General features: G+C 43.8%; 1 protein-coding gene across 2 annotated transcripts in view; it reads right to left on the bottom strand.

Annotated features, from left to right (window-relative positions):
- MYO1E (myosin IE) overlaps positions 1–15487 on the bottom strand; it is a 224461-nt gene that overhangs the window by 37698 nt on the left and 171276 nt on the right. For both annotated transcript variants that reach the window (XM_003353343.5, XM_021073512.1), the window contains exons 18-21: positions 13417–13515; positions 6765–6909; positions 1826–1940; positions 1447–1616 (exon numbers count right to left, since the gene is read on the bottom strand). In XM_003353343.5, the coding sequence (XP_003353391.2) occupies positions 1447–1616; positions 1826–1940; positions 6765–6909; positions 13417–13515 (529 nt within the window). The remainder of the gene's footprint in view (positions 1–1446; positions 1617–1825; positions 1941–6764; positions 6910–13416; positions 13516–15487) is intronic.

Genomic DNA, 15487 nt, shown 5'->3' with positions numbered 1-15487 from the left:
ACAAGAAACAACACACAAAAATGTTCTTAATGGGTCCATGAGCTGTCAAGATTTCAGATTTCACTATGAGGCCAAGATTTTATCAGGGAAAACAAAGTGTCTAAGGGAAGAGGTTAAAAAACAAAAACAAAAAAACAGTCATCCCGAGTGGCTACATGAAAGTCCTGCTTAGTCTTTCCCTCAGGGGAGATGGGTAAACACCTTGCTTGATACTCTGAATCTTTCAACCCAGTGATTCCACACCTATCAGTTTATTTTAAAGATCTGTAAAGACCAGTGTAAGGATGCTCACTGCATCCTTTTACTTATGATAGTAAAAAAAAAAAAAAAAAAGAAAGAAAAAGAAGAAGCTCATAAGAAACTGGTTTAACATATCGTGAGAGCCCCCATCATGGCTCAGTAGTAATGAACCCAACTATACCCATGAGGACACGGATTCGATCCCTGGCCTTGCTCAGTGGGTAAAGGATCTGGCAATGCCATGAGCTGCAGTGTAGTTCGCAGATGTGCTCGGATCTGATGTTGTGGCTGTGATGTAGGCCGGCAGCTGTAGCTCCAATTTGACCCCTAGCCTGGGATCCTCCATATGCCACTAGTGTGGCTCTAAAAAGACAATATATATATGTAAGTAACTGTTGGATACTATGCAGCTAAACAAAATAATTCATACTGACACATCTATTAATATGGAATGTTCTCCCACACACTGTAAGAGAAAAACAACCCAGGACATAAACCAGCCGGGAAAGGTGTGTGCATAGAGAAGTTCTAAGGGATTAAATACAAAATGTTACCAGCGCTTGTTTCTGGGTACGGGTGGTTATTTGTCTTCTGGCTTCTCTGCATTTTGTAAATTTTTCTACTGTTTTAATAATCAGAAAAGCAAAATTGTATATTACTTTTACTTTTTTTTATTTTTTGCTTTATATAGGGCCACAGCCTCGGCCTATGGAAGTTCCCAGGCTATGGGTTGAATCAGAGCTGCAGCTGCCGGCCTACACCACAGCCTCAGCAATGCAGGATCTGCATCTGCAACCTATACCACAGCTCACGGTAACACCAGATCCTTGATCCACCAAGCAAGGGCAAGGACTGAATGCACATCCTCATGGATACTAGTTGGGTTCATTACCGCTGAGCCACGATGGGAACTCCCTATAAGTTATTTTTAAAACTAAGGACCCTATCCAAAGACAGAAGCAGCAAAAAAAAAATAAATAAAAATAAAAAAGAAATATATAACTAATGACCCTGGAGTTCTATTGTGGTTCAGCAGATTAAAGATCCAGCATTGTCATTTGCAGTGGCTTGGGTCACAGCAGTGATGTGGGTTTGATCCCTGGCCCAAGAACTTCTACATGTGATAAGCAGGGCAAAAAAAAACCCCAAAACCCAAAACCCTAAGGACTCTGATGTGTGACTCAGAGGCGGGCAGTCAGCACATACCTTGAATCTCCTGTCATACTTGGTCACCGTGTCTGCAAAGTCAATCTTCTCTCTCTTGCCTACAAACTGCTGGAGTTCCGGGTGCTCTTCCATCCCGATGTAATCTCCGATGAAGTTTCTGTTAATACTGTTTCTCCTTCTCTCCTTCTTGTTCAACAGCAGGTCTGAGGCTGCAATTCCCAAAAAGGCAGAAGAGGGTCAGTTTCCCAGCAGCAGGAGGAGGAAAGCACTCAGTGTGGAATCACAGAGAGAAACGCTAAATGAACACAATTTTTCAACACACGATACTATATGGGAAGGAAAATGAACGCATGACTTCATTTAAGCTCAAAAGTAATTTGCGATTTTGTAAATACATGAAGCAAAGTGACTACAATACCCTCTTCTCTCATTTGGACGTATTTCTTCCGGGCCACAAATTTCCTCCAAGTTTTTTGGATCACCCGGGCATACCCATCATATTTTCTTTCTCTCATTTCTTCTAGAAGAAATAGCTGTGAAGGTAGAGAAGGCAAATGTGAGCCAATTCACAGGACTTGGACATCACTTTTTTGGGTATTCCCAGATACTCAGTTTAACCAAAGTCATAAATTGCAGCTTCTCAGACACAAACAAATGTGACAAAATGGTTACTATGTTGTTTATGATGACTGTAACTTTTACATTATTTTTTTCTTTTAATTAAAAAACAAAGTGCAGGAGTTCCTGCTATGGTGCAATGGCATTGGTGGTGTCTCTGCAGCGCCAGGATACAGGTTGGATCCCCAGCCCAGTGGGTTAAAGGATCCAGCATTGCCGCAGCTGCAGTGGAGGTTGCAACTGCGGTTGGATCTGATCCCTGACCAGGGAACCACATATACTTCAGGGTGGCCAAAAAAAAAGAAAAAAAAAGGCTGTATCCAAGTGTATTCAGTTGGACCTTAATAATGGTGTTGGCCCTGCCTTGCATATGACCTCTCTGGGAATCAAATGAGTGATTCAACACATCCACTTATTTCCCACCTCGATCTCAAGAGGATATTAAGCGGCTGGATCAAATGAGTTGGTAGAGGTTATTGTCTAGTGTTGCATATAGCCTTTTTTGTTGTTGTTGTTTTGCCTTTTTCCCATTTTCTTGGGCCGTTCCCATGGCATATGGAAGTTCTCAGGCTAGGGGTCGAATCGGAGTTGTAGCTGCCAGCCTACACCACAGCCACAGCAACTCAGGATCTGAGCCACGTCTGCGACCTACACCACAGCTCACAGCAACATCAGATCCTTAACCCACTGAGCGAGGCCAGGGATTGAACCCACAATCTCATGGTTCCTAGTCAGATTCGTTTCCACTGCGCCACGATGGGAACTCCTTATATCCTTTTTGTTTTTTAAATATAGCCTCTTAACTGGATTTTTTTCAGCCTTTGCAGGAGCAGAGCTTGTGCTGCTGTCGAAAGAGGGCTGCCTACTTTCATTTCCATGGAAGTAGAGACTTTCTGCCTCACAGAAATCTCCGAGGAGTCATGAGGGCAGAGGATACAAACCAGAGACTGGAGCTGGACTTACGATGTGTAAGTCAGCACTTGGATTCAGCAAGAGGGCCTGAATGTTGTGGGGAAAGGGCCCACATCACACACTGGCGGGTCCTGAGACTCAGGCCATCTTAACAAGCAATAAATACTGGAGTTCCCATCGTGGCGCAGAGGAAACAAATCCGACTAGGAACCATGAGGTTGTGGGTTTGATCCCTGGCCTCACTCAGTGGGTTAAGGATCTGGCATTGCTGTGGCTGTGGTATAGGCTGGCGGCTACAGCTCCGATTGGACCCCTAGCCTGGGAACCTTCATATGCCATGGGTGCAGCCTTAAAAAGGACAAAAAGACAAACAAACAAACAAACACTACTGACTGTTGCACGCACTGGACAAAGCTCTTAATAATGAAGATAGTGAATAGCTGTGATGAACCGAGTGCCCACCATGGGTCAGGAATCATTCTAGATGGCTTCTCACACATGATTTTGTTCAACTGCTCAACGGCTACATGAGCCACCTATCTGTGATCTCCATCTGACAGAGAAAAATGGAACTAAGGTTGGGTGGGGCTGGAAAGTGAAAAGAGGGTAGAGGATACAGGCTCTCCCTCACTTTGACAGACAAGTCTTTCTCAGTAAATCTGCATCTAATCAACTCAAAAAATGGTGGGAAACTCTCATCCACCTAGGAAGTAGTGTATATGGCTCTCGAGGAACAAAAATAAAATGGACCAAGAAAAACCCAAAGATGATGAGTATCATTGGAAAAATGTTCCAAGTTAAACAAGTGAGACCGGTTTGAAGGCAGCTGGGCTTGATTTGTCGTCTCTGTTTATCTGGGTCTATACCCAGCAGCCACATCTGCCTCCTCTGGGCTCTCAGCTTCTCCTTCTCCCAGCCCCAGCTGAGCCAAAACATCTCAAACTCAAAATGGCAAGCGAGGGGCACATCATCCCACAGTCCTCAGTGCCACCTGCAACAAGCACAAGGAAAATGTTTCTAGAACCAAAGGTTTGCTTAATGATTGGACAGAATGTTTAAAATCTGAGCCCTGTGATCTCCTGGAAGATTATCCGTTGGTGTTTCTTCTCGTGTGTTGGGTTTCTGAGTAAGTCTTGTTTTCTTCTCCTTTCCCAGAACTATTTTGGGGGAGTCATAGAAAATACACTTGTGACTCAGAAACGATGAAGAGGCAACCAATTCCCAACTTCCTATAGACTATTTCAAAGATTATCTGGGCTTAAGGTTCTTTCCAAAATCCATACGACTTAGAAATCAGGGAGGTTCAAGAAAAAAGAGAGAGAGAGGGAAGCAAAAATAGTGAACACATGTAACAGATAAAGAAAACAAATCCCTCTGGCATCTGATTCCTCCTGTTTGCTCTGAAAGCAAAATAGATTATTTTAAAAATTCATCACATTTACTATAAAAGTAAAGGCACAATTCGCAAGGTAGATTTTTTCTTTTTCTCCTTTTTGGTTGCCGCATGGCATATGGAGTTCCCAGGCCAGGGAATGCATCCAAGCTGCAGTTGCAACCTAAGCTGCAGCAGCGGCAATGCTGGATCCTCAACCCACTGTGCTGGGCTGGGGAACCGAACCTGTGTCCCAGTGCTCCACAGATGCTGCCAATCCCATTGTGCCGCAGTGAGAACTCCACAGGTGGTTTTAAAAACCGATTTTTGTAAAAGTATTGGCAATGTCAGGGATAGATGCAGAAGTATGAGTGATGAGGGAGGGGTGAGAGTAGTGGAGTGTGTGTGTGCGTGTGTGTCTAAAAAGATGACAGAGAGGGGAGTCAAGTAGTAGTTAAAAAAAAAAAAAAAGTTACTGGAAGACACTGAAAAGGAAAACCAAAAATAAATTGTGATCTTTTAAGTAAAATACTAAATCCCAACTGAATCAGAAAAAAAAAAGCATAAAAAACACTGAGGCTGTTTTAATTAAATGTGAAAATGTAGCAAGTTGAAAAAGTAAAAGCGGGTATAAAACAAGAGAGGAGTTCTCCATTGTACTGATAAATCACTCCATCCCGTTTTAGAAAGAACAGGAACTGTTCTGTGGGTTGCTTAATGGTGTATGACACAACATTTTCATTTTATATTAGGAAATGAAATTGCTGTGAAGCTACAAATAACTCAAAGTGGAAAATGCTACCACAAACTTTTCATAGACAGGTTCTATCGATGTGTGCCACTTATTAATTTAACAATCTTTATGGTTCACAAAGCCATTCAGTTACAACCCTTAGCATTTCTGAGTCTCAGGCTGATCCTGTGAGGCTGGGAGAACAGCAGCCATGGGCCCACTGCAGAGGAGGAAACTCACTGGAGACCAGAATTTGCCTAAAGTCAAATGTTGCCATTTTTACCAACACTGCAAGCTCTCACAGTATTTCCCCTTGATATGGTGACTAATTTTGCCAAATTCACCACAGACTCTGGAAATGGGGCCTATAATTGTTAGAAGACCAGGAAATGATGATGCCCAACTGTGGCTGGCTCTAACATTTCTTTCACCTTAAAAAGGGGGCGTCTTTGGAGGAATTCCCATTGTGGTTCAGTGGTATCCAACTAGTATCCATGAGGATGCGGGTTCAATCCCTGGTCTCGCTCAGTGGGTTAAGGATCCGGGGTTGCCATGAGCTGTGGTGTAGGTCGCAGACATGGCTCTGATCCTGCATTACTGTGGCTGTGAGGGAGGCTGGTGGCTGCAGCTCTGATTTGACCCCTAGCCTGTGAACCTCTATATGCCACGGGTGCAGCCGTAAAAAGCAAAAAAAAAAAAAAAAAAAAAAAAAAGGAGCGTCTTCATTCCACAGTTCTAGGGCTAATGGGGCAAAAGAACTGAGGGGCTCTGTGGGATTCATGCTCAAACTGAGAGCGTCCTATTGGCCATCATTAGGCTCAGTGACCACAGCCTCATCAGGAAAGATTAAGAAGTTCCTCCAGGAGTTCCCATCGTGGCACAGTGGTTAATGAATCCGACCAGGAACCATGAGGTTGCGGGTTCAATCCCTGGCCTCGATCAGTGGGTTAAGGATCCGGTGTTGCCGTGAGCTGTGGTGTATCTTGCAGATGAGGCTCGGATCCTGTATTGCTTTGACTCTGGCGTAAGCTGGTGGCTACAGCTCTGATTTGACCCCTAGCCTGGGAACCTCCATATGCTGTGGGAGCGGCCCAAGAAATGGAAAAAAGACAAAAAAAAAAAAGTTCCTCCAAATTCATCTGTGAAGGTCTGGTGAGTTTGTGAATTGTCAAAAGTCTGTTTGAATCCCTTACTGGTAAGAATTCGCATTCTTTAAGCCAAAGATTTCTCCTACCTACTGGTCTCCTCGAAGTCCTATTCAGGCTTCCTCCGGGTCTTCAAGATACAAGTGGGAATTCTCACTCCAGGGTCTGCTCTGCCTTGAAGGAGGAGGCCTCAGACAGGACCTGTTTGGTGTCGCCCAGGGGAGGATGTAGGTTTACCCAAGCCTGCTTTGTGGGCGACGAAGTCCCTTTTAGCTGAGACACTATTGGACACTAACAGTAACTACTGGGCACCTCCTAGGAGCCACATTCTTCACGAGGCTCTCAGGACACAGCAGCACATAGAACAGACCCTGACCTCAAGGCGATGACCAGCTAGAGTGGGAGAGACAGTAAGTAAGAAAAGAAAAAGCTTTTATGATGACAGCTTTTCATCCACTCCGAGGGTGCTGGGCAGGGGGAATGGCCCACACTTAGACTTAAGGGATGAACCAAAGGATGAGAAAAAGAAGCCAGCCACGCTGTGCTGCGGGGAGAAGGGGGCCCTGAGGAAACTCACAGACTCAGGGGCTTTGATGAACACTTTGCTCCTGCCGAGCTGGAACTGGTCACTGTCCATGTTGACGGACTGCAGCAAGTGGAGGACCCCTTGTTTCTCGTCCCCTCTCCATGTGGGCCAGGTGGCTGTGGTCAGGATGGCGTACCTGTGAGGGCAAGGGAGAGAAGGATCAGGCTCAGCCTGGACTGCCGTCCCAAGGAGCGCGGCCATCCACTCACCTCCCTTCCATGGCTCAGGGATGGGCTGAATCACTGCAAACCCACTGGGTCTGGGATGCCTCCGACAAAGCTGCCTCCTACTCCTTTCTCATCCGACAGTTTCCATGCTAATGCCCTGGGGAAAAGCTGCTTTTCCTTTCTACCACTCTCTAAAAGGAGCATCATTTGGTGTTCCTGCTGTGGCTCAGTGGTAACAAACCTGACTAGTGTCCATGAGGACACAGGTTCAGTCCCTGGCCCTATGCAGTGGATCCAGTCTTGGTGTGAGCAGTGGTGTAGGTTGCAGATGTGGCTCAGATCTGGCATTGCTGTGGCTGTGGCATAGGCTGGCAGCTACAGCTCCAATTCAACCCCTAGTCTGGGAATTTCCATATGCCATGGGTGCATCCCTAAAAAAAGTAAATAAATAAAAGCTTCACTGCAGATCACCCATGATACTCATCGGGCAGAATCAATCTTTCTCCATACTGATTTTCCCTGATCTCTTGGGAGCACTTAAGCAATAATAAATGTAAAGAGTTTTATAAAGCTTCCCATAAGCAGATGCTACGACTACTGTAGATCAACTTTCATCTCTAATTCTCTGCCTCTTTGCGTTTGAGGCCCTGCTGGTCTGGTCCTTGGCCGATCCCCAGTCTTGTCTCTTTACTCTCCTCTGGTTCACCACGCTCCTGGGAAGATGGCTTCTTCTTTATGACATTCTCATGCTTTCCTTCCTCAGAGCCTTCGCCAGTGCTGTTCTCTCAGCCAGGCGTGCTCTTCTCCGAATTCCTCATGTGGTGGGCTCCTACTCAGGGGGGCTCCCCTTCAGTGACACTTCCAGACCTCTTTTCGGATGACCCAAGCAAAAACTGGCCCCTATTTATTTTTCTCTCACAGAAAATAATATTTTTTCCTTCAGAGCATGTATTATAATTTGTAACTTAGTCATGTTCACACTTATTTGGTTAATTTATGCCTCCTCCATGGGGCCAAGGCCTCCAGGAGTGGGTGCCGCATCTGCGAGGCTCACCCTGCACATCCAGCACCTTACACGATGCCAGGGGCGGTGGTGAGAATGAACACGAGGGGCTCCCACCCTGGAAGTGGCTCCCAGATGCTCTCTTGGTGCCTTAGAGGCTTGATCTCATTTTCTTCCTACAGCAACCAGATCAGATTGAAACAGAGACAAACGTAGACCCACCCAAGGCTACTTATACTAAGGGTCAGAGCTGGAATTTGAACCTCAAGCACTACTGGAATTTGAATCTCAAGCACTATGTACAGGGCATGATTTAGTATACATTTAAACATTTATTTAATTTGATTTTTTTTCTTTTTTTAGGGCCGCACCTGCAGCATATGGAAGTTCTCAGGCTAGGGGTCCAATTGGAGCTGCAGTTGCCGGCCTACGCCACAGCCATAGCCACACCAGATCCAAGCCACATCTTTGACCTATGCCACAACTTGTGGCAACGGTGGATCCTTGATCCACTGAGTGAGGCCAGAGATTGAACCTGCATCCTCATGGATACTAGTGAGGGTCTTAACCCACTGAGCCACAATGGGAACTCCCACATGTACATATTTCTTTTATAGTTTACTACACATGTCTATCCTAGAAACATAATTATGTTAGAAGCTAACCAATAGAGGAGACAGAAGCATATTATAGAATGTCAAACTCAGAAGGTACCAAAGACTTGAGGTGGGTGGGAAGGAGGAAAGAAAGAAGAAAGGAAGGTGTTGCCGTCATGGCTCAGCAGTTAATGAACCTGACCAGGATCAATGAGGATGTGAGTTTGATTGCTGGCTTCGTTCAATGGGTTAAGGATCCGGCATTGCCATGAGCTGTGGTGTAGGTCGCAGATGTGGCTCAGATCCCAGATTGCTGTGGCTGTGGCGGTGGTGTAGGCCGGCCGCTGTAGCTCTGATTCAACCCCTAGCCTGGGAACCTCCATAAACCTCCATATGCTGCAAGTGCAGCCCTAAAAAGCAAAAAAAAAAAAAAAAAAAAAAAAAAAAGAGAGAGAGAGAGACAGAAAGAAAGAAGAAAGGAAGGAGGAAGGGAGGGAAGGAAGGAAGAAGTTAGAAGACAACACGGGTGAGAAGATGCAGGGCATGGACACGTCCAGGCACCTCTAGAACACAGCAATGAATGGCCCCAGGCCTTTGGAGAAGCTCTCTTCCTCCTTTGTTCTCAGAAGCTACTTGGAAGGTTGGACTGACTTAGGGCATCCCAGGGAGAAGGGAATCTTGACAAGAAGAGCGACTGTGCCTGCAGGGTCCAGGGCTCATTACACCCTCAGGGCCAGCTGGTTAGGACACAGGTGATCTAGGGACCCTCTCTGCTCCTCCCAGATATCCACATCTTGGCTGATAATGTAAATTCCCTGGAGAGGCAAATCCTCTTATTCATTAATTAGAGATAAAAAGCTTAAAAATGAAAATGCCTCCTTGAAGCCACACATTAGCATGAATACATTTCATCAGAGGCATAATGAAGGCAGTTACACAAATTAAGCTTGTATAGAAGCAACTGACAGCAGAAGTGTCACTGGGGGATGGGGCAAAAACAGGAATGTATTGACAAGCTAAATGGATGAGGGAGAAAGTTCATGTGCAGTATGGATGAGAAAGAAAAGAAAAGACCAGACTCCAAGGTGACAAGTTTCTAAGAGTATGATTTTGTTTGGCTTGATCTAATTAAAATTAGAAACCAACATATTTTTATTGTGCAACTGCAAACAGGTAGTTCTTTGCAATTCACATTCTCACACTATTCAAATAATGCTGTATTTCTCACTTGATTTTTTTTTTTTTTGGAATAAGAACCTGTTTTGCAGAGACTTTCTTTCCCTTTTCTGGATAATCCTCTAAGTTGGGGACTGGTTAGACATGGAAATTACCTGGTATTTCCAGGATGCTTTGACCATGGACCATGGGCAGCAGTCCCCTTTGCTTTCAGGAAGCCTAACAGCATCTTCCTCACTTTCTTTTTTATTCCACTGGAGAGACCAGGGCATAAATCTAGGACAATGTTCTCCCACCTTGTAAGTACATCAGTTCACTCATCTTTGCTCAGCGTATACTGGTGGGAACGGAACGGGTCGCACAAGGCAAAGGTGCGCAGCCCAAATAGGTGCCTGTGAAAACCTCGGAGAATTGAGGATAAGAGCTTACATTCCTTTCACCAAGTATTTTCAGACTCAACGATGTCAATATTTCATGGCAAGGCCTTTGCACTGGCTGTTCTTTCTGCCTGGAATTCGCTTCCCTGCCTCTCAGCTGGAAGTCTCCTTGGAACCTCTCCGATGACCAAGCCAATGGTTCTTCCTCAGAGGATATGCAGTCCAGACCCCAATGACCTCTAACTGCTGGCACTGGGATTTAAGGATATTTCTGACCTGTAAGGTCACTAAAATCCTAGCAGCCGGCAGGATGCTCTCTATACTCCATGCTTTCCTGAGCTTCCTATTCTTTCTTCTCTCTTGCCCATGAAATGCAAGGCCTTTCCTCCAAGCACCTCTTTTCCACCCATATGTTCTGAGGGGCTGGGTCAAGGTCAAGGTCAAGGGAATCGGGTGTGTGAGAATGTGTAAATGATGCTGTATGATAAAATTTGCAAATCTCTTATGTTTCTATCACATTTTCTTCCTAACAATCAGAATCTACATTTATGCTTATTTCTTCCAATCACAATAGGAACACATGCTGCCTAGCTCATAAAGGTGTTTTCCAAGAATGTAGGGATATTTTCTCAAGCTGCGATTCAAACAGACTGCCATTTCTAATAGTCTTTTAACTTTCTGAAGCATGAAAGGTGTATTGGGCAGGGGTCTTCCTTCTACTCCTTAAAGCAATGCAGGAAGGAGACTTATCCAACCCAACATATCAATAGCTGAGGCTGAGAGATCCTGTTCTAAGCTAGTGTCACCCATCTGTTTAAAAAAAACGCAGTCTTTAATAATTAACGTCTCAGTTGTTCATCAGGAAATGGATGATGCTTCTATAGTGATGCAAGAAATCTCTAAATTTATTTTTTCACCTTCCTAAAGATTTTCATATTGCTCTGCTTACACTAGAGAGGTAGTGGCCCCTGTAATTGAGAGCCGTGAGGGTGGACTTTATTCCTAGTCTCATCCACTTCCAAAAAATTATCAGCAATCTTGAATGTATGGGGACAGAATCACTGAAGTGTTACTGTATGGAAAGATCTGCCCTTCTATTAAGCCTCTAGTAACGTCCCACATCAATGTCCTTCCACTCATGATGACCCACTCTGATGGGCGATAAGTCAGCCACTTTGATCTCATGGCAGAAGTAACAACATCCCTAAAGGGAAAACTACTTTGTTACAAGTGCTGGATTTCAAAGACAATAATTAAGCTCTTCTCTATCCTACTACCTCTTTATTACATAAAATTTGAATTAAATCTTTTTTTCTTACATCTTGCTCCTATGTCATATGCCAGAGAGTCACAATTATTTTCTGCTTAAAATAGTAAATATGGGTTCCTTCTTTCATGAAGGAAATTAAATAGATGTGGAACATCAGTGGAACTCTGCTAATTTAGAATCATTAAAGAAATTAGAATCCTGTAATATTTGAAGGACACTAAATTTTATCATTTTCAAAAACAAATATCACAAAAAAAGAACAAGTTCAGGTCCTGCCAAATGCACTTTAATGGAAATATAAAAAACCAGTTTAAATTTATATAGGGACTATACCAAAAATTTGAAGTTGAGTACATCAGGCTTATTCTCTTAAGTAGGCTAAATATTTTCCTAAATTTGTCTTCATACTATTAAATTAAGCAATGAAGTTAAGTCTCAGGCCCTCCCCATGTCACAATCACTGTGAATTTCTGTTACTCTAAACAGACAAAGTACTTGTGGCCACTGATTTATTTATAATAAATAATGCCAAAAAGAATCAGATTATAACTTAGTACAAAAAATACAAATAATCTGTAAATGGTCAAAATCTGAAGAGACATTTCTCTAATGGCCAATAAGCCCATGAAAAGATACTCAACATCATTTCCCATTAGGGAAATGCAAATCAAAACCACAGTGAGATAGCACTTGATACCCACAAGAGTGGCTAGAACTAAAAAGTCAGATAATAACAAATGTTGGCAAGAAGGCAGATCAATTGGAACCCTCAAACACTGTTGGTGGGGATGTAAAATGATACAGTTACTTTCTAAAAAAATCTAGCAGTTGATTTCAAAGGATAAATAGAGCTACCATTTGACCCAGCATTTCCATTTTTAGGTATATACCTAAAAGAAATAAAAACACATGCCCACATAAAAATGTGTATGGGAGTTCCCGTCGTGGCTCAGCAGTTAACGAATCTGACTAGCATCCATGAGGATGCAGGTTCAATCTCTGGCCTTGCTCAGTGTATTGAGGATCTGATATTGCCATAAGCTGTGGTGTAGGTCACAGATGCGGCTTGTATCTGGCATTGCTGTGGCTGTGGCGTAGGCTGGCAGCTACAGCTCTGAGTTAATCCCTAGCTTTGGAACCTCCATATGCCATGGTGTAGCCCTAAAAAGAAAAGAAAAAAAGAAATGTGTGTGAACACTGACAGCAGCATTAGTTATTATTCATAACAGCCAAAATGTATGGCTATCCGCTCATGAATTAACAAGTGAAATGTGGTATGTTGGAATATTGGTGCAATGGAATATTGTTTGGCAGTGCATAGGAAAGAAGTTCAGGTCTATGCTATGGGATGACCCTTCATGCTAAGTGAAGTTAGTCAGATAGTGAGGGATAAAATGAAATTCTTTGCAGAACAGAAACTGACTCACAGACTTTGAGAAACTTACGGTTACCAATGGAGATAGGTTGGAGTGGGAGGAATGGGCTGGGGGTTTGGGATGGAATGATGGGTTGTGATGATGGTTGTACAACAATAAATATAATAAAATTAATGGATTAAAAAAACATTTTGTAAAATGAAAGAAGCCAGAAACAAGACACACGTTGGGAGTTCCCTGGTGGCTTGGTGGGTTGAGTTGGTGTTGTCACTGCTGTGGCTTGGGTGCCTGCTGTGGCATGGGTCCAATTCCTGGCCAGGAAACTTTAGCAAGCCACAAACAGGTGTCCCCTCCACCCCCACAAAAAAAGCTACACCGCATATAATCCTATTTCTATGCAACGCCCAGAATAGCCAGAATAGCTCTGGGTAGAGCCAGAAACAAGTGTCTGCTTAGGGCCAGGGTCAAGGGGAATGGGACTGATGACCAGGAAAGTGGATTTCTTTTTGGGGTGATGAAAATGCTCTAAAATTAATCGTGGTGATGGCTACACAACTCTATGAGAATATTAAACGCCAATGAACTTTATACTTTAAATGAGAGAATGTATAATAAATGAACTACATCTCAATAAACTTGTTTAAAACAAAAAAGAGGCCAGAGTCACCAGTTCCTTACCTTTGGAGGAATTTTTGGAAGATGCGCCGATAGGCATAACCAGCTCTTCTCACACGAATGTTTTCTTTCAGACCCAGGTACTCTACTTGATGCTTTACCCTGTAAAGGAGAGAAGAATGGAGCCAGGGCATTACTGGTTAATCTTTTCACCCTTTCTCCCACACACCATCCTCCTAGCTGCAGGGAAACATTTTCAAGAGACTGTAATTTACAGTGTTCAGAGTCTAAGCTGAACCTCCAGTTATATAAAGTAAACTTTAATGTATTTTAGGAGCTCCCTAGTAGCCTAGCAGTTAAGGATTCGGCACTGTCACTGTTGTCCTGGCCCAGGAATTTCTGCATGCGAAGGGTATGGAAAAAAAAAAGAATTATGAAATACAGCAACTACAGAAGAGACTTTACCTTATCTATTTTTTAATTAATTAATTTATTTGCCTTTTTTTTTTTTTTTTTTTTTTTAAAGGGTCCCGCCAGAGGATTCTGGATGCTGGTTCAACTAAGTCCACCTTTTTTTTTTTTTGGTCTTTTTAGGGCTATACCTGTGGGTGGCATATGGAGGTTCCCAGGCTAGGGGTTGAATGGGAACTGCAGCTGCTGGACTACACCACAGCCATAGGAACGCTGAATCCAAGCTGTGTCTGCAACCTGCACCACAGCTCACGGCAACGCTGGAACCTTAACCCACTGAGGGAGGACAGGGATCAAACCTACAGCCCCATGGATCCTAGTAGATTTCGTTAACCACTGAGCCACAAAGGGAATTCCTGCCTTATCTATTTAAAAAAATTAGAACAAAAAGCTATATAGCTGTCACTCAGATTAGGAACAAAAACATCAGTTTTTTAAAGGTCTGAAGGAAAAACATTAAGGTTTTGGATTAAATGACCCTGGAGCTATTTTCGTTATCAACCTCCAGTTGAAGAGTGATTCTAGACCTAACACTTACACTTTGAGACCTTACACTTTTAGGCTTTCAAATACAAGCGAAGAAAGAGCTTATAAAACTCTAATTGAAAATGCTTAAGTTAAAAAATGTTCTAGGAGCTCCCAGGGGGCTCAGAGGCTTAAGGATCTGGCATGGTCACTGCCGTGGCTTGGGTTCAATCCCTGGCTCTGGAACTTGTATGCTGCAGGTGCAGCCAAAAAAAAAAAAAAAAAAAGGTTGTACGAGTGTATACAAATTCTAGTTTTCATTGGTTTTTATAAAAATAAAGAACTAGCTGTGCATTTTGGAGAATGGATGCAGGGTAGCAGTGGATTGATCTCACACAGGGCACATTTCTATCAGAGAAAACGCCCGGTGCCTACGTGCTGCATGTTGCAGGTTCCGGGTTGGTAGGGCTGGTACATCTGGGGTGGTGCAAGAATCGGGGAAAAACCACTTCTTGCTGAGAAGCCAAATGTCCTGGAAACAAGTGACAGACCCTGGACGCTAGCTTCTGATTGTCTACTCCAAGGAGATAAATAAATAGGGCACTTGCTGCCTATTAATGCAGGATGGTTGAATGTGAATACTTAGAAACATAATATTTGAGAAAAATAAAAAATAAAAAGGAAAATTCCTCTGTCTTCTGAAGACAGGATGTCAGAATCGTCCTGTGGCTGGGAGGTGGCCACACATGATGGGGTCACTGTACTGACGATGGGCTCATGAGGCATGTCCTGTGCTGGAAAGGCAGTTAGCAGCCAGCATCCTCCTCATACCCTCATGCAGATCACCAATAGCTGTCTCTCCAGCACGGCTCTCAGGAAACCCATCATTTGCAGTGAAGCCCGCACCTGCCAATGCCCACTGTGGGGCTCTAGGTGCCACGTGCTAGGGGTGCCAGCAAAGGATGGTGCTACCATGCCTGCTGAAAACCTCACAAACAGCACAGTGGTCAAGAGCCAGGTTCTGGGGCTGGGTTCCTGACATCCCTGGCTCTGCCACTGTGTCACCTCTCCGAGCCTCAGTTTCTACTTCTGCAAAATGTAGACAGTGTCATTAGTTCTTTCTTTAAGCTGGGTAACATTATATGTCAAGCAGTTAGCCAGCTTCTGGGATGAGCACCATGAAGTGGCTATTATTCTA

Source organism: Sus scrofa, chromosome 1 (genome assembly GCF_000003025.6).
Source record: "Sus scrofa isolate TJ Tabasco breed Duroc chromosome 1, Sscrofa11.1, whole genome shotgun sequence".
Classification (NCBI taxonomy): Eukaryota; Metazoa; Chordata; class Mammalia; order Artiodactyla; family Suidae; genus Sus; species Sus scrofa.
Note: the sequence above shows the minus strand (reverse complement) of the source record. Positions and strands in the feature narration are given on the sequence as shown.